Source organism: Ostrinia nubilalis, chromosome 21 (assembly GCF_963855985.1).
Source record: "Ostrinia nubilalis chromosome 21, ilOstNubi1.1, whole genome shotgun sequence".
In the NCBI taxonomy this organism is placed as follows: domain Eukaryota; kingdom Metazoa; phylum Arthropoda; class Insecta; order Lepidoptera; family Crambidae; genus Ostrinia; species Ostrinia nubilalis.
Window position 1 is genome coordinate 10672004 of NC_087108.1, and position 20531 is coordinate 10692534.

At 36.0% G+C, this 20531-nt stretch overlaps 1 protein-coding gene across 2 annotated transcripts in view; it reads left to right on the top strand.

Moving 5' to 3' along the window:
- The first annotated feature begins 17356 nt into the window (after positions 1 to 17356).
- The window catches only part of LOC135082519 (phosphorylase b kinase gamma catalytic chain, skeletal muscle/heart isoform), a 44294-nt gene continuing 41119 nt past the window's right edge, over positions 17357 to 20531 (top strand). For both annotated transcript variants that reach the window (XM_063977319.1, XM_063977320.1), the window contains exons 1-2: positions 17357 to 17733; positions 19515 to 19690. In XM_063977319.1, the coding sequence (XP_063833389.1) occupies positions 17642 to 17733; positions 19515 to 19690 (268 nt within the window). In that variant the 5' untranslated portion in view covers positions 17357 to 17641. The remainder of the gene's footprint in view (positions 17734 to 19514; positions 19691 to 20531) is intronic.

Sequence of the window (20531 nt, forward strand, 5' to 3'; positions counted from 1 at the left end):
AACGACCTAAGTATGTCCTTAATACATGTTTTTGGGAGCATGAGCTGCATCTGCGTAATCCTCAACTTCTACAATGACTGGCTGTGTCAACTACCCTAAGTTGACACAGCCAGTCATTGTAGAAGTTTTTTTAGAACTTTTAACGCGATTTTTGCAAAGATTTTGTATAAATTTTGCAAAGTCAACTAGTAACTAATATGCTGCTATGCTGCCAATAGAATACTATTTTTTTAATGCAGAACAAGGCAGATATTTGACCGTAATCGCTCCTGATGTTAAGTGAGATGCAGTCTGGGATGATACATATTTGATCTGCCCTGTGCCTATTCACTCTGGCATTGAAAAGACCCGGATTATTGTGCCATTAACATTATCCCTGAACCTGATGAACATTAATAGGCGATAGAATATTTTCAAACAAGTTAGGGGCTATTTGGGATTCAAGGTCAAGGTCTATAATGTCGTGTTCTTTTAAAGAAGTGCGTCTTCGAATTATTGGTTAATGATGTCAGCTTCGTACAAGTATTCTCTGATTATTTCTGCAAGTGCATTTATGCAGCGGTGCGCAGGCGCCGGGATTCGCGCGGTTATAAATAGCACGAGGCGACGCGCACAAACATGCGGTGGGACAAGCCAACTAAAGCCTCTTATGGAGAGATATACGACGGCAAGTTAAGTACTACGTCTGTAGTTCTGTGCTGAGAACTGATCAATGAAAAGGAAGAATAAATACTTAGTGCGGATTATAGATTCAATGTTGCATTCTTGCTTACCGGCTTTATCAGTTCAAATGGTAAAGATACTTGCCGTTTTAAGAAACTTTTAAAACAGTTTTTGACTGAAGAATTGTACAATATTGACAATGGAATTCTATATTTACATAATAGGTATGTATTTACATATACCTATTTATATGAACCAGAAATACATATTTGAAAATGACTGAATTATAAGTCGTTGGTCTATCCACAAGGTGGACCTCATATAGGCGCTGGTTGCAGGCCATACCAACCGGGCATTAAGGAAAACATTAGGAGGCCTATGTTCAGCAGTGGACGTTATGGCAAAAAATGATGATGATGATGAATGATGATAAATTGATTCAATAAACATGACTAATTTTGTAGGGACAACATTCTGCGTCAAGAGATACTGTAACGATAGATTTTCATATGTACTAACCCTACAAATAAATACTTCAGATTTTCAGTTCATGAATTTAAAAGAATTTTCACCACAAGTCGCAAAAGTAAACGTGCCACTTATGAAACTGCGTCAAAAATAACCGCCAAACCGGTTTCGGGTCATGTCCCGATTTCGAAGTTAAACCCGTTTACGCGAAACGTACCGCCAGTAATAATACCAAGTACCAACCCCTTCACATTATTATTACTACAGCTTACTACGAGTTGTTTATGCCAACGTATAACTCGATGCAGGGTTGCCAATTTAGCAAAAAACTAGCTTTTGCCTGCGGCTTCATCATCATCATCATCTCAGCCATAGGACGTCCACTGCTGAACATAGGCCTCCCCTAATGCTTTCCATGTTACCCGGTTGGTAGCGGCCTGCGTCCAGCGCTTTCCTGCTACCTTTATGATGTCGTCGGTCTACCTTGTGGCCCGCGGCTTCACCCGCGCGAAATTGAGTTTGTCACAGATCGTCATAAATTATAGCCTATACTTATGTTATTCTGGGTTATAAACAATAATACCGTAAAGTTTCATCAAAGTTTTTGCGTGTATCAGTAGGTTTTGCGTGAAATATTAACAAACATCCAGAAAGTTTGGATACTTTCGCATTTATAATATTGCAAGATCATTAACACGTGAATAAGAAGTTTCACAGACAAGTTGACATCATCAACCAGCAAATAACACAATTACCACTACTTCTAATAGAAAACTTCGTTTCAGCTGTCTATTTGTTTTAATTCAACTTAAAAATCAGATTATTGTTATAAAACGTGCAAGTTAAAGGTGCTCTTTGCTTTAAAGCACGTTCTATCAACTCATGAAAAGTGTATAAATTAGGTAAATTATTCTTCGCCTGTGCATCAGATAAAATCTCTATCTGATCTGATGCACTTATTGGAAATAGGACATCGAAGTGGATATGGCAACCACATTATTTATTGTGAGGCATTTAAAATGATTAAATATTAAGTACCAAAAACCTTTTCTGGCGAATTTTCCTTTTCTCCCTTTGTCTGAGATTTTCCCTAAAGCATGGGTAAACTCCCTAACCTGGCAACATTTCCAGGCCACTCCCCGTCCGGCGCATACGCATCGAGTCAAGGCCAACAGCGCATCTGCGAGGCCACCCCAATAATATTTCAGTGCAAGCGCAACAAAAGCAAAACTTTTATCGCTCTTCGAGGAGGACTTTTATATTTAAATCGAGCTTATTCAGACGGTTAAGCAAATAGCACTGTAGAGTTACTACAACGTTCAATAATTATGCTATTTAATTGGTTAAAACAACCATGTATGATTTTTATTAATGTTTACCAATGCAGCTGTAGATAATGTTAATTTAACGTATGTATTCCTTTATTTAGGAAAACATGGACCACCCCAGCCTTTTGCTTATAAAAGTTAAAAAATACGTGTGAAAATGTGCAAGGATATTTTCTTAATTTATTTATTTTCATTACTACTTTTTTGTTAGAAACTATAGGGCGACCCAGATCATTATTTTGTGAAAATTCATAGAGCGATGGAACATAAAAAATCATAAATAAAAGACAAGTAAGTTGATTGTCATCATCCATCTTACATCAAAATACAACAAGCTATTTTGGCTACAATTTTACCTAAAGTCGCATAAAAATAACACGATAAAAAGTTATTTAAAACCAAATCGTTGCCAGCGCGTTGCCAATGTTGCCATCAGCCGCTTCAAAAACAAAAGAGTCGCAGAAGTTATAAATACAATTTACAGTGTTGCTGTTTACTGCTGCATCTTCGTTATTTAATGCACAAAGCACGTGAGATATATTTACATATCCCGTGCGCGTGCGCTTACAAAACGACCGTGAGTAGGGTCGCAATGGCGGCGAAATGAACGTGGAATTTTGGATTTTACGAGTTTCACCATGGTTTGACAATTGACAGCAAAAGGCATTGCAAGGCAAGTGAATCGACTGTGAGAACCTCAAGTTTTTGATTGTGAATAGGTAATACATTCCTACAATTTCAAGAGAAAAATCATTTCATAAGTTGAACATGTTGTAAACCATGAAAAACTGATATTTTAGGGGTACACAGAAGTTTGGACGCATCATTACTACAATACGACTCACCGACAAGACGCTTGTTTTGAGTGACAATACTTGAAGTAATTCCAAGGAAATAATTATTTACACTCAGCGGCACGGAATTTGGCCCAAGCCTAAACACCCAGATATGAGGCCAAATAGGTGTTGTATACCTAAGTTTCGTGTGACATGTTAACAGAACATTTTTTTTTGTTAATTTAAGTGGCTAGATTTATAAAAAAATGCGTCTGTTTAACTTTTTTGACTCTAGAAACGCATTTCGTTATTGGAGCGTAAAGAGTACGGGTAAGTTTAAATTCGATATTAAATGTTTTAAGGGTTTGGCGTTTTGTTTTTTGTTTTTAAATTAATCTTAGGCTTATTCTCATTTCTATAATTTGAGAATAATGCCCATTACTCCAGCTCAAGTTGCTCAAATAGTGTTGCTTAGAAGTCAAGGGCGTATGCAGCGGGAGATGGCTGAAACTTTCAATTTATGGCGTACAAACTTAAGATACACGCTAAAAAGGCATGACCAGACCGCCTTTTACACAAGAATACGAAGAAGTGGGGAATTAAAGTGTAAATTAGCGCGCGATGACCCGATTATCGTGCTTTCAATATCAAGAAATCGGGTTCTCACTACGTTTGAGATACGCCAGCGTTTACAAACAACAAGCCCAGTGAATATCAGTGAGCACACAATAAGAAGAAGGATGGAGGATCATAACCTGCATACTCGAAGACCAGCTCGAGGACCAGAACTTCTCCGATACCTTCGCGAAGTGCGACTTACGTTTTCTAGAGAACATGCAAATTGGACGTTAGACTAATGGAGTAAACTCTTTATGAAAACTGTCTGTTTGCGTAGTAACTCTTCTCCGCACCTTCTCTATATACTTCCACGGCCGTCTGGAGCTCTTAAGGTGGCTCTGCAATCATCGATCTATAGAACTTTACTCCATTAGCCTTGCGTCCATTTTGCATGTTCTCTAGAAAACGTAAGTCGCACTTCGCGAAGGTATCGGAGAAGTTCTGGTCCTCGAGCTGGTCTTGGAGTATGCAGGTTATGACCCTCCATCATTCTTCTTATTGTATGCTCACTGACATTCACTGGGCTTGCTGTTTGTAAACGCTGGCGTATCTCAAACGTAGTGAGAACCCGATTTCTTGATATTGCAAGCACGATGATCGGGTCGTCGCGCGCTGATTTACACCTTAACTCCCCACTTTTTGGTCTTCTTGTGTAAAAGGCGGTGTGGTCATGCCTTTTTAACGTGTATCTTAAGTTTGTACGCCATAAATTGAAAGTTTCAGCCATCTCCCGCTGCATACGCCCTTGACTTCTAAGCAACACTATTTGAGCAACTTGAGCTGGAGTAATGGGCATTATTCTCAAATTATAGAAATGAGAATAACCCTAAGATTAATTTAAAAACAAAAAACAAAACGCCAAACCCTTAAAACATTTAATATCGAATTTAAACTTACCCGTACTCTTTACGCTCCAACAACGAAATGCGTTTCTTGAGTCAAAAAAGTTAAACAGACGCATTTTTTTTATAAATCTAGCCTCTTAAATTAACAAAAACAAATGTTCTGTTAACATGTCACACGAAACTTAGGTATACAACACCTATTTGGCCTCATATCTGGTTGTTTAGGCTTGGGCCAAATTCCGTGCCGCTGAGTGTATTTATCCATTGAAAATTCGTACATCCATACAAAATGATGGAACGAATCTGGTGAACCTGAACCTGAAAGTACCTGGATGCGGGCAGTGCAGGACCGGTCGTTATAGAAATTCTTGGGAGAGGCCTTTGTCCAAGAGTGGACCTCATTTGGCTGAAACGAACCATATACAAAGTGCTAACATAGACAGATAATGATATCATTTAAAAATGATTCGAAGAAGATGGTCATGATCCCCACCAATTTATAGACGCCTGGTTGCCCCACTCCTGAGTGGAAGGCGTGATTTGCGTTAAGCCTGTATAGTGGCGTAGTCAATTAGCTACTCTATATGCCATTAATACAGTTGCTAGGCAAGATATTGTCTTTATTACATAGCAACATAGGAAACATAAACGGTAGACAATCAAGTAGACTCGTCGTGGTTTTCACAACGACTGAAATTAAAGGTGAAAGCATTCTACATTGATTTTTGACAAATCAAAATGGAGCAAAAACATTCAAATTTCATATTGTTGATGGAAAAGGTATTCGTAGATCAGGTTGGGTGTCAACAATGATGTGAAATAATAGAGCACAAATAACGACAATAACTACAAGGTTTACAATAAAGTTGAGTCATCAAAACAGAACGAAGATACTCAACATCAAATAAATCGCACCTTCCGCGACGCGAACTTTAAAGATTTTCTTCTGACACAATCATGGTGCCCCAACAATATTGGTATTATTTGAAAGCCCAATAAATATCCTTAAAGAAAAAGATATTTAATTTCTTAATAATTATTAACATATACCATAAATGTGACTTGAAAAAAGACCTCACTTTGGGCTCACCTCTGGGATCAATTAGACCAATTTTTATGGTTATAAAACCAAATAATGATCTCAAGTGTCCTCTTTAAAAGATGGATAATGATTAATCCCAACTAAACAGTTTTAAAGCCATAAAAATTGACTCAAGCGTAACTACCCATTTTTTGAAGAAGTGACTCTGGGTACTTTTAACGGCACAGTTTTGGGGTAAAAACCCTATCTTTAATGAAATTAAGTTTAAAACTAGGCTTTTTTAAATGGTCCCAATATTGGTGGGAAGTGGGGATGCATACGTTTGAAAGTGCTTGTCGCGGGAGGTGCGATTTATTTGATGTCGAGTGTATATTGTGAGGTTTGCTAGTAGAGGAATATTACAGGGAGAGTGGATCAGCTAATGTGCAGAATTGGGAAAATCTATTATTCAACAGTAGATGACAAAACTCCATCAAAAAAGTTCCAAAACATAACGGCAACATCGTGTCCAGTGATGATGATGGCAAATAAACGTTTGAACTTGAACTTGATGAAACTGTTAAACCTTCTACAGTTCTACTCATCACGACAGTATATGCACTTAAGTGTTGGTATCGACAAAATACATAATGCAGCAGGATTTATACTGGCGTCAGCTTTACCTGGAATGTCAGGTAATTAATATATTTACAAGGTCTTGGCTCTATGAATCTGCAATCGCGACTTCATAGGAGGATAATTTACAATAATTAGTTTGATTTCGGATTGATTAACTGATTTATTGGAGTCTAGACGTTTCTAATAGCAAATCAATTTAATGCCGTTGCATTGAATTGATTTGCTTTTTAAGGCAACGGTGTACGATAAGACTTTCCGGTCAGTCAGCAGATCAAAGGCAAAAGACAAAAAATACATAGTCTGTGAAACATAGAGCCTCCTCCTTTTTTGAAGTCGGTGAAAAATGGGATTACCGACTGTCTTTTTTTAAGAATAGACAAATATTGTTACAGGGAATATGGTGGACTTTTTCCCAGCAATGGTCCAATGAAGACTTGGTAAATAAAATAAACGCAGTGTCCAGTAAAAATACAAATATCAAAGCACAAGTTAGAGGTGTTGTTCTGGGAAATCCAGAATGTAAGACTAGTTTTATGTATTATGCGATATAAGTAAACAGGTATGTAGGTATTTATTTCCCTTGTATTTATGCACACGACGTTCATATCGAGTATTGCAATGCGGCTCATGCAATTGCATTTTTACAAGACACGACGACGCTACGTGCTCAATAAACTTACATTTGCAAGGAAATTAAATTATGTTTGTAAGTAATACGCGTGGTTTGCGGATTTATATTTCCGCTGGCAAAGAGTACGTAGAATAAAATATGGCTTTTATATTAACTGGGGGGAAATTATGGAGGAAGAGCTATGTATTAATGAATCATTTTGGTATAGTACAGGCAACAAATTCTAAAACCTGGACCAAAAACTGAGCTAATTATTTTCGGGAGCTATTTTGTTATAACCAAATTATTCTAAATTGATAAAACCAAACTATGTATTCTAGACTGATGGTTTAAGTTTAATAGTTTATTCATTATGGGATAGGAAAGATTTATAATGTGAAGACCTATCATCGCTACCCGTGATTGAAATATCTGGTAGAGTTCTTGGGAATATCATTATTACAATTTATTTCCATATATTAAGATTCGCAATTTATTGTAGTGCCAAATCCAGGTGACAGAAAATACTTTAACCCTGGGTTGCACCATCTTACTTTGACTTTAATAAACGTCATAAGTCTGTCAAATTCCATGCAAAAACACCGGTTATAGTTAAGGTTTACAACTGAGGTTAAGTGTGAGGAACACTAGTCTTTTATGTAGAGCTTGACGCTCATGCTCGAAAAGCTCTAGTTCGTTCGAGTTTTAGTCTGGGTTGCACTATCTTACTTTAACTTTGACATACGTCAAAAATCTGTCAAACTCCATACAAAAAGTACCGGTTAGTTACCGTTAAAGTTAGGTAGTGCAACTCAGCCTTATTGTTCCCGATATAATATTCCAAAACAAATGTGTCAAAGTCGTCAGTCTGCAAGAGCCCTAGATGTTTTAGGTAGGCCTAGCACCACGGCTGACCGGTTCCTCTGATCGACCGTAATATCCTCAGATGCCTGGATCAATGCCTCTCAATTGGCTATTTCATGCTTCGCTAGCAATTTTGCGTTTTATTAGTCGCAATTTGTTAGTAACAGCAAGATAATTTGGTTTGTACCTATTTTTTGTTGCTATGGATGATGTCAATTGAAGGGCAGGTGGAAAGAACCATCATTGAAAACACTAGCTCGGTTAAATTCCTGTATGGGCCACAGAAAGCGAGGAAACATACCAACTTAGAGAAGAGTATACTGTATGGACTGTTATCGAAATGTACGCGGACAAAGTCGGGGGCAAAGGCTAGTTTCAATGTAAATCCATTAAATGATTTTATACCTACTGACAGTACTGACCGCCCAAGCGAAACAATTTTAAATATTCAAAGTACAATCATGATAAAGAAATGTTTCAATTTACTACCAGCACATTTCTTATCGAACCAACACTAAAATATTGCTCCTACGACATCGACATAGCAATGTTACAAGTAATATATTGCATTCCAATCTACAGCAGGCGCATACCAACACCAGCAGGGGTTTACTCCTTATTACCGTTTACGTACTTTCGGGTCTATTGTCACTGTCGCTCTTGATTTATCTCGCTTTGTGTGAAAAGGACAGAGACATTCGAAACTTCGGATAACCTTGTTGAGAATAGCGTACCTACTAAGTCCAATACCTACCTTAGAAACTAGTTTACACTTAGTCAGAAAATAGATCTGGGTTCAACGACCGCGCCCAGTTGGTTTAGTTTACTTGAAGTAATTATATTATTACATACAGCCATTACGACATGGCTTGTGAGTTCTATATAATTACAGTGTAATGATGTACAATCTGAGAACTATGTGATAATGACGCGTTTGAGTTTGCTCTTCTCTTCGTAATTTTAGCTGAAGTGGACATGTTTAAAGTGGGTACAGAGTGCCGACGCCTCTGGGAACTGCCATCACCAACATTGTTGATGTTAAGATTTATGAATTCACCCTAAGGCTCTTGAGAAAGCTTGTCAATTCAAAGTGAATTGATGTTAATGACGTTAAGGTGGAATTGCTTCCTTCCGAGCGAGTGTTGTGATTGGGGACCAAGGTCCAGTTGTTTACCATCTCGGTTTTCTATATTAGTAGTCTGAGAGCAGAGAACTCCGACACCGCGATGCAGGACGGTGGTGTATGCCGTAGTAACTCAAATAATATGATTTCGATATTCCTAAAGTGACACACACAAAGATTACTTCTTTCTTGGGCAAAAAAAAACATACGGGGATACAAATAAATACTGTTAATTATAAACAAACTTGCACAACGGAATGTGGTGGACTGGTGGGTGTACATTACTCTCGGTCGGATAACCACATATTGTTGGTTATGGTGTTTCTGATAGCGCCGATTTGTATCTTCACACGGCGTGCGCGCTATAATTAGGCAATATAGGCGGTTGGCGTGGATGTAGAGATGGTGGAAGCGGTAGAAAGTAGAGTCGACAGCACATGGAACTACACATTTTGCTTATATGTAGTACCTACTACAAGTACCGAAGAAGATTAAGATGCTTTTTCCTGCCTGAATTTGGACCTATCATAGAAGTATTTCATCAAATTCGTGCCTCCTTTTTAAAACTGGGACAAAAACTATATTGTTTTCACTGGATCCCAAATTATCTCTTGTACAGCTGCATGTCTAATTATTGACTTGGCCATCGCACTAAATAATTTAATTTACACGTGTTTTCATGCGATGGCCAAGTCAATAATTATAATTTATGTAAAACGTTAAAGATTTCCTGGCCTGGACTTGGTATTACATGGATCTCACAACTTTTTACCGTAGAACAACTGAGTTGCGAGACTTGGTTTTTTTGACAAGTATTGTTTTTGATGGGATCCTGTTGTCTGTACATTTTCTACATGCATTAAAGACTAAAATGTATGAAAAGCTTTCCTATTCAGAATCGCAAAGCTTTTATTGTGTGAAATTTTGTTCACTACCGTATTTTTTTGGATTGACGGTCGACATGATGTAAATGGACTATGTAGACGCTTCGGAATTTATCAGATGGTCTGAGAAGTTTCGGAATTCGTAGCCATTTCCATACAAATTAAGCTCGCGTCCAGACATGTCGTGCGGCGGACTCTCGTTATTTTATATTACTTTTATATTCCCAACGCCATGTTTACCGTGATCACGCGATCTGCAGATTGTGATCGACGTTCATGCAACAACAAAGTAACAGTTCATTATTTCGGCTAATCTCTGCGGTTTAGTGCTCAAATTAATTATTTTCATAAATAATTGAGAATATGAGAGAGAGGGCGGGCTTTCACCCTCTGCGCTCGGCCATTCCAGGTGAAAATGGAAAAGCCGCCTACGACTAATCAATGCAGTCTTCTATTATTAGCACAAATGACTGTTTACAAATATTTGCCGTACCTTTACCTGGTAGTGGCAGAATTGTTGCCACCAAATTTTGAACCATATTGAGAAAACATAAGGTTCAAAACTAATGAAAAATATTTTTCTCTATACCAGTTAAAGGGTTAACCCTTTAAAAATTCTAAATTTAAAATCGTAGACAATTTTGTTGAATGTTGACATGTTTTTGAGAAAAACATGCGCTGGAGACCCGCCTTTAGGTTGCCTAATGTTTTTTTTAACTTTTTTCGTAACAGAAAAAAGAGATCGCATCCATCAAGGAAAAAGGGCGAATCGTCAAGTTTCGAAATTTATTACATTCTAATTTTATCAAAGGTCCAAAGGTAAACTTTGAGGAAACTACGAAATTTCCGGGAAGTTTTGAGAAGCCAAATGGAGGGGAAGAAAAACTTTGTACGGTTCTATTGCTGAAAAGGTAAAAAAGAAACCGTATAAGATCATTTCTTTGTTATTCTGTCTATTAATAAATAAGGTCGTTTTTATGAGGAAAGCGTGGATGTAACCAGTAAACAAGCTGAGATAAGTTAATATCGGTCTAGTCTAGTTAGACTCAGCAGACTGTGTATACCTGCTCAGTCGGTAGTGTGCTCTATGGAAAGCTGTCTACACCTTATGGTCTACCATAGAGTTACTTGTGCTTTGGTGTAGTAGAGGGTACTGCATTATTTCTAGAATGCTGATAACCACCATCATTGATAGCAAATTATGTATATCACTGAACGTGTTTTTAATATCTACCCTTTAAAGTCCGAAGAAAGTTCTTATAAAAGTTTTCCTGAAAAACAGAACATTTGGGAATAAGTCAGTCGTTTTTTCTGTAGGCATACACAGATAGACATTTAATTACAAATCGCGATTTTCAGCAATGATCTAGCGATTCGCGACGTTGAATGACGTAGCCCCCATCTGTTTCAGTAGCATGACGTGAATCGTTCTATGTATTTACAATGTCGCCTATTATAAATGCAAAATCTGTCTGTCTGTCAGAATGCATTACTTTTTCCGCATAAATAATTCTAGATTAAGGGATGAAAGTTTATATTGGAAATTAGAGAAACCCACAAGTTGGTTATGAAAATTCTTATATGGTTATTGTTGGAAAGAATATCAAAATCCCAACTAATATTATAAATGCGAAAGTAACTCTGTCTGTCTGTCTGTCTGTCTGTCTGTTACGCTTTCCCGCTTAAACCTCGCAACCGATTTTGATGAAATTTGGCATAGAGATAGTTTGAGTCCCGGGAAAGAACATAGGACAATTTTTATCCCGGTTTTTGAAACAGGGACGCGCGCGATAAAGTTTTTCTGTGACAGACAAAATTCCACGCGGGCGAAGCCGCGGGCGGAAAGCTAGTAGTATTATAGAGACATCTAAAATAGTCATTCTGCAACTGACGTGTTTTAGTTATATTTTTGGTAAGATAAAGTGGTTTTTAACTACATCTACTTATGGAATTAAAGACTGTTAAAGCAGACAGAAAGGCATCCAAAACCGTAGGTAGGTACAGCATCGTCTATCACAGTGGTTCTTAACCTTTAAGTCATGAGGGACCATTTTACCAAATTACTGTCTTATCAGGGACCACCTCATAATCGGTCAAAACCAGTTTGACTGCAAAAATCTGTTAAAAGTGGTTTTGACCAAGGTGTGCAAGTGCACATCGTGGACCACTTGGAATGCCTCCAGGGACAACCAGTGGTCCGCGGACCACCGGTTAAGAACCACTGGTCTATCATAATAAAACAAGCCTGTCTCTACTAAGTGCCAGCCGCCTACTTTTTCTATCGCTACCTTTTCTGCATAATTACGTTGCCTTTTACTACGAATAATTTCCTACCCTAAATAATTGCTAGTTTTTAGGGCACATTATTCGCCCTTGTCCTCCTTCTAGAGTGACGTGAAACAACGCGGCAGTGAAAGTGGTTAAGCCATTGTACGTACAGCATATTAAGTTAAATATTGTATCTTATGTACATAGTTATAAAAGGTACTATTTTGCAATAAAAATCTATTTAAATAAAAGTGAAATAGGTACCTACCACTCACAGATCAATCAAGAAATTATAACACCTACAAACTTGAAGTTTAGCAGGTAGGTTCTTTTTAGGGTGTAGTAGACATCCACTAAGAAACTCCACCTGCAACTCAAAAGTAACTAGAAGTTGCAGTTTCATTGCAGTTGCGTTTCACCGTGTGTTCTGGGCCTAAGGGGGTAAAACGTTCCACACGTACGAAGTCGCGGGCGGCCTCTATTTTATTTAAAGTTTGATGCGTTTGCTGACTATACCGTAGTAAAATCATTTGTACAGACGAGAGCATATCAAGCTAAATACTGCGGTATCTTAATAATAGTACGACCGACGACATCGTAAAGGTAGCAGGGAAGCGCTGGACGCAGGCCGCTACCAATCGATCAACGTGGAAAGCATTGGGGGAGGCCTATGTTCAGCAGTGGAAGTCCTATGGCTGAAATGATGATGATGATGATGACGTATAATAGGTGTTATTTTGCAATAAAAAATATACTTTGATGTGATGTTGACTGTCTGTACCGTAGTAGAAGATGAACGCTACAAACAAATCTGTGGAGATTGTAAGTCTTATCAATGAAGATTACTATGACGCACGGGCTTTATTATCTTGAATTGAACGGTCGGGACTCGGGATGAATGCTTTTTATGCTTTTAAAATAGTGTTCAACATACAGAGTAGGTTTTAAGCTTTCGCGTTCCATTTCAATTAAAATAGTCTGCTTGTGACCACGGCTGCAGCATCGCAGCCGAAACGTCAAGCCGTGAGTACATAATGTAACTAATTAATAAACATCGCGTTAAGACCCGTGTTTTACTATTTTATACAGAGTAGGTATTGTTAAGGCTACTTGTAGGGTTTACTTTTGGAATAGGGTGAAAAGGGGTCTACAGGAGTACAGCGGTGGGAACGAGTGGTGGGAATAGTCCAATAATAGAGTCAAACAAGATATGTTTTTTGGCAGTTCCATGCACGCAGAAACGGTATTTCAGTTAAAAGTTGCACAGAGGTAGAGCAACAAAGGGAGTAAAGTAAACCAAATATAAATATTATACCTACAATACCCGTAGTTAAACCTTCTCGAAAAAAGAATCTTGTAATAATAAAAACGGTGTAACAATCGAAAAAAAAATCCATAAGATTCCGCAATAAGAAGCTCGTGGCGCCATCTATCTTGCATTTGAAACATCGAATTAGGTACATGATTGTACAAAAGCCAAGTAAGGTGTTCTTACTTTGTTTCAATGGAGAGATAACATAAATAATTTAAAAAATAATTAAATATTATACTATTTTATTCCAGTACTTTATTTTTAAATTAAAATAATTATATTGTTACTTTAATTAATACCTTTTTAATACATTTCATCGAGCCAAAAATAGAATTATACTTGATTTAAGCATTTAAATTGACATAATTATTTCTCATTACCGTATAATTAGTTGTTTTATGTTCAATGTTAAAAAAATATTATGCGGGCAAATGCTGGCAAAGGATTGTCATTCAATTCTTTTAAAAAATATAATTTTCAGTATAATTTTAAACATAACTGCAACTTTACTAAATAACTAAAAAACAAGTTTAATCGCTTACGATAATAGCTTGTTATTTTGTATTTAATTACTTTTTGAGCGGTACATTTATATTGATTATTAATAAATTAATGATAATTATTATTATGAGACAAAATTGTTACTTGTTTGTTAGTGTTACTCAGCGTTGCTGAAAAGCACCTTTGAGTAAATGTATTGTTCATATCTTCCGCTTTAATTTAATAATGTCTTCGAATGTTTCGTTCTACGAACACTTTACCGTGATTTTAAGTACATCTCAGCTTGCAAAAACTAATAATTTCAAAGTCCTATTGAAATCTAATTAGAAAAGAAGAATGATTTTCAAACGATAAATGTAGCTTATATCATAGTAAATCAACGATGATGTAATGTACAACAGCAGTTTGAATTGGTTTTTATTTATCATCAGTATTTGGGCAAGAATGTTGACATAAAGAAAAGTAGAACAAATCAATTCACTTGAAACCAAAGGACTAGTTTGTTATGCAATGAATGTTTGGTATTGAAGCCTTGACGGTGCTACTAAGTAACTGTAGACACTTAAAATGCCATTAATGGATAACAATATTGATAAGGGGTCAATACATTGAATTTAGAACAACATATTTTATGTAACATAGTAAAAAACAAAGAGAAAGTCCACAAAATCGAAACCAATTCCCCAACCGGGACAACCTGGTCATTAAAGGACACACAGATGTAAATTAAGAACAAAGAAAACTGGTATTTTCTATAATCTCAAGGTTGATAAAAGATGTTCATGTACCAATGTACCAATCACGAATGTCACAAAATTCAATGCGTAATAACACCTTACCTGATTTTACGGGACCAAAGCGAAGGATTCGTGACGAATTCCAATGTGGCACCAACAAAACACCCGAAAAATGCTCACGGGAACGAAGGGAGACGATTTAATATTTTCATAACACTGCAAAATGCAAGACAATCGGACGGAACAACACAAGCGAAAACATACCGAAATGAGAGAAAGAGACAACGCATAAACCATAGCCAATAACCTATTCCAAAGACTAAAACAGCTGTTTAGTGATTGAAGAAAATGTAGACCTGAAAATGATATTTTCACATTTTCCTGTAAGAAGTTAATAGGATGTAAAACATTACTTTCCCTTCTACCCCCAAATTTCTGCGAGGTGGGTATATTTTTTTATTTTACACATGATTATGACATTGACAGTTAAGCGCCATCTCTTGGTAACTAAAAGCATTAAATGCTTTATTATTTCTTACTTTTTTAAAATTGCGATCTAGAAATACTAGAGGGCAGCTCTAATTTGGACACAGGAAAATGGCAGTGTTGCCAGAAGGTTACTTTTGTAACCTTTTAGGTTACTTTTGAACTGCATTGGTTACTTTTAGGTTACACTAATGAAAAGGTTACTTTTAGGTGATTTTTCAGAAATTGTAGAATTAACTTTTACAGGTTGTTCATTAAAAAATATTAATAGTGACAATTTAAAAATTATGTCATAAACTGCATTTAAACATGAATTTGATTTATTATTTGTTAAAAAAAATGAGTTTTAGTGAATGTTTTTCGATAATAAAACGCAAATCCATGAAACTTTTTTATACGACCCGGTCACGTTTCGGTCTTCATGGAATGGTCAAAATTTCGAATTTAGGTAAACGATCGATGATCAATTGTATTCATTTTCCATCCATGTACAACCTTACACAATCGCTCCCCCCCCCCCCCCCGTATGAAGGTTACTTTTTATTCAAAAAGGTTACTTTTTTTTATATTTCTGGTAATTTCTGACAAGACCCGGCTGGCAACACTGGAAAATGGTTTCCATAGCTGGGCACCGTTAATCAAATAGTTAACTTCGTTAATCGTTAAACCGTTAATAAAAAAATTAACTTCGTTAAACGTTAAAACGTTACATTTCGCAAGATTTAACGCAAGTTAACGTTAATCGTTAATCCGTTAACACATAATAATAAAACGAAAAAAATATTTGTATGCAAGGTTCAAATAATTTCGAAAGCTTGTATCGCGCATGGAATTTATTCCTCTTTTATGTTTGCGCTACAAGCTTTCGAAATTATTTGAACCTTGCATAAGTACAATTATTTTTTTCGTTTTAGTACAACTGCATTTTAGAATAAAAGCTTGTTTTTTAAAAAGTTTTTTAATTATTATAATTTTATTCACTTTTTCGTAGTAAGTATCTCAATCTCAGAGCCTTGGTTTAATTTCAATACAATTTAGCACCAAAGTGCTCAAAAAGACAAATCCAGCAAACCCAAACTCGATAAGTTTCCACCGTTTAGTTTAGGAATTCCTATGGCCACCTCCTGACTCCATCATCAGGTCCCTGAACATCATCTAGTACTAAAGTGCTCAAAAAGACAAATCCAACGAACCCAAATTCGATGCGATGCCGCCGTTTCATTTAGGAGTTCCTATGGCCACCTCATGACTCCATCATCAGACCAGCTCAATGGTACCATAACATTGCATTGTCATCGTACTTACATAAGTATACCAAATTTCAGCTCAATCGGTTCATGAAAACTGGTCTTAAATTCAGTTACAAGAGTTGTCCCACACATACTAACAAGTGTCGTTAGTGATCTGGTTACAAAAACTGTTGTTTTGGGTTCTGGAACTTCTGGAAGCCCTGCCTACTGTATCTTTTTGGTAAATAGTAGGTACTGGATTAACGATTAACGGACTTAGGATAATTTAACGGAAGTTAACGAGTCCGTTAACATTTTTTAAAGTTAACTTAAAAGTTAATCCGTTAATAGAAATGTTAACTTCGTTAGTTAACGATTAACGGATTAACGAGTTTATGCCCAGCTATGATGGTTTCCAACCTAAGCGCTCGGGGCGTGGCACATAGCGATTTATGTATTGGTTTATTTATTTATTATGATTAGAAATATTTTATTTCATATGCGAAAATATTAAAAATTCGGATTAATACAGCATTTTATAAATACAGTAGAACGCCGATTATCCGAACGCCGATTAACCGAATCGCCAATTATCCGAATCGGTCCTAAGAGTAAAATATAAAAAATTAAAACCAAGAGATTTTTGATTTTTTTGTTGGAATTCGGATAATATATTTCAACTGAGCGTTTATTGTAGCAGTTTTACAATAACGCCAAGTAGAAATATATATGTTTGTTAATCTAATTAAAGTTTGTTCCATGTGTGACAGTTCGTTTTTCTCTATTACCAGTCTATGTCGGACTATCCGAATTTTCGATTATCCGAATCGACCCCGGTCCCAATTAATTCGGATAATCGGCGTTCTACTGTATGTCAATTTATGTTTTACATAATCAAAAATAGATGGCGTTTTTAACCATGTTTTTTTAAAGCAGCGTTCTGTCATAGATAACCTTCTTTTCACCACTACCCAGCTGGTTGTCACTGTCACTGTCAGTCGTTGAAAATGGCTCTTTTTGTGACCTAATAATTTTCGGGGAGCTTCTGAAAAACTTGTTTAGTTTCACGAAACTTTAGCGTCGTTTAACTAGCTAAAATCCATACGTACATTTATACCATTTGTTGTGCGTCGTTAGCGTGCGTATCGCTGTGATAATTTGCGAATTAATAGTGTGTGTTTAACAATAACCTTTCGTCATTGGTGGCCGAGTATTTAATTACGTACAAATTAGTTAACAAAAAATATAACAACCACAATCGTGGGCAGCATGGCGAAGGAAGAAGACGACGACAATCTCCCGGACAAGGATGCGGCGAAGGAGTTCTACGCTAAATACGAGCCGAAGGAGATAATTGGAAGGTATGGAGTATTTTGGCTTCTTATCACTATGGGCAATCGTGATCACTTGACGAGTTGTGTAGCTGCCAATTTTAAATAGAGACAGTATTATTCAGGCTATTGTACTTGTAGCTTTGATCATGTTCGTAAGTCTTCTGCGTGACCTTGAGATTGGAATCACTACTTGCGATGCTAAACTAATTAGTTTTCTATGTCTAAGCTGATGAATAAATAGCCGCAAGTTGTCTAGAAACATTTCTGAGCACTAGTTTTATAAAATTACAAACAATAGTAAACAAACTAAAGTCCCAAATGCATTCCAAAAAATTGTTCTGTCTGATTCTTATTCTAATTAGAATGAAAGAAAAATTGACAATACTATAAAGAACACTTATTTAGAACAAAGTCTACACCTCATAAAACAGTTACTATTATCAGCGAGTTAAGTGGTCCACAGATTTTTTATCACAATAGTTTATTGATTCTCTTTTGCCTGTCTAAAGTAGGTACAAAAATGTTGACTTATGATTATTAAATTCTTAATGGAGAGTTTGTTGCCCTGCCAATTTGATGTTATTGAGAAAGAACTCTTGAGTTTTTATAAATGATAACACCCAAAACTATTGAATACTTTTTGTATATTAGTATAATGCAATTAAAGCCTTATATGGTTAAATATCATTAAATGTACCTATTTAAAGGCATTTATTTTCTGCAAATACACTTTTAAAAAGGGCTTTTACATGGCCCAGTATTGCTTACTTCGACCCTACTAATGCTTCAGGACAATAAATGGGCCCGTACTGGCCTTTGTCCAGCAGTGGACATCTTTCGGCTGAAACTAACGAACAAACTGAAAACAAACAGTGCAAGAAACATAGCTTTGTCAGTTATTTTAAAGAGTTTCAATATAAAGGACTAATCACAAAACATAAACTTTACTTCAATTTACTGTCAAGAGTAATTTCATCACAAGCAGAGCTTAAATAAATCTAGTTCCGACCAGAAGATACAAATAATCAAAATCTAGAATATTCAGGTTACATTAATGTAGCCGGCTCACTTGCGATGTGAACAGGACATACTAATTGGATGAAACTTTATTACCAAGGTTGTGTGAAAGATACGTTAATTCTCCTGATATTCTTTAATTTTATTACGTTTTTCTTTTTTCTTTCAGAACTTATTTATACATAATTTTAGTTGGTATTCTGAGTGATTCAAATTCTAAATTGTGTATGATTTTATTCTACAATTGGCAATTTTGGAATTTTAATGCTTGCTTAAAATATACGGTTCTTGCTAATAAAGTGTTTGTTCAGTTCATAACATTGTTCAGTAATTGCTGCAAAGTAATCTGTACTATAATTAGGCTACATAATCCTTGAATTAAGACAATGCTAAAATCTGAAATTATTTACTCATATGAAGCATCTACGCAGCTAAAATAGTTTTTGATCAAACGAAAGTAGTTCACTGATACAGGAAAGATAAAGAAAATAACAGAAAACTCAGAAATTAATATTTTCTGATGATTAAAAATCTATGCTAAGCCATGAAGAGTAATTTTAGTTACTTTTAAGTTACATTACATATTTCAGCATTACCAAGCAATTTTTTATAATAGGTACCTTAAACTGTTTCATGTTTCAAAATCTATTCACATCTTTAAATCTAACACAACCCTAAAGAATAGAATAAAAATAAGAAAGTCTTTATTCAGCACAATATGGTAGACAAAGCAAGAGTAAACATAATTAACTTAAAAATCCTTGAATAACCAAACCATTTTTGAAATCCAGAGGCATCAGTTCAACGGTCAGAAGATGTATAGAGAAAGAGACGGGCCGGGAGTACGCTGCCAAGATCATTGACCTCAGCCAGGAGTCCCACGATGGAGTGGACACACACATCATGAGGGACGCCACTCGGCAAGAGATCAACATCCTGAGAATGGTCGCTGGACACCCTTATATTAGTGAGTGAGTTGTTAGCCGATTTAAAACACAAAATCTTTAATACATTTTGGGATATAATTTAAGACCCATCAATGTACGATATGTACCTAATTGCAATAAACTAGTTTGATTTAATTTGAATGGTTTAGATAGTGTTTAAAAAAGTGTTATGTTTATTTTATTTATGTTGACTTGTAATAATTATAATATTTTGTTGCTAAAGAAGCAGGATTCCCTTAATGCTAATTGTTTCATAATTAGTATCTATAAAATATTTTGGGTTGTTCGCTCTGTCTCACCTTACTAAGTTACTATGTAGTATGTCAGTGGCCAGTGCCTTTCTTTGATTTCCATAGTGACTGATTGGTAGCTGAATCCAGCCTAGAGTTCATAACTGTGTGGAAAGTCCGAAAAACAAAGTCACACGTGTTCCCGCTCTAAGAATACATGACACCCCCAGCTTAGTTTTCTAAAATTGAAACTTATTATTAGCTGTGTTAAAATATAAATTACAATTTCCAACAATTAATGTGCGGTATTGCAAACGCGCGACCTACGTCCTGTTCAAAACGTCTTAACCCTACGGTGGTCGCGCTCAAAAATATTACGTTAATGGTCGCGCGGATTACATGCGTAAGCCATTTTATGGAGTAAAAAAAGAAGACATATCTTTATAAAAACATGTTTCTTTATTTTTTATATTTATTTTTATGTATTAGTTAATGAAATAATCAAACAAAGAAACTAACAGTTCTTCTCAGTTTTTATAAATTAACCAAATATAAAAATCATCATTTTTCATCAAGAAAATGACAACGTTGGAAGTTTAGAAATTATTCAGTACTAATTGCACTTATTTAT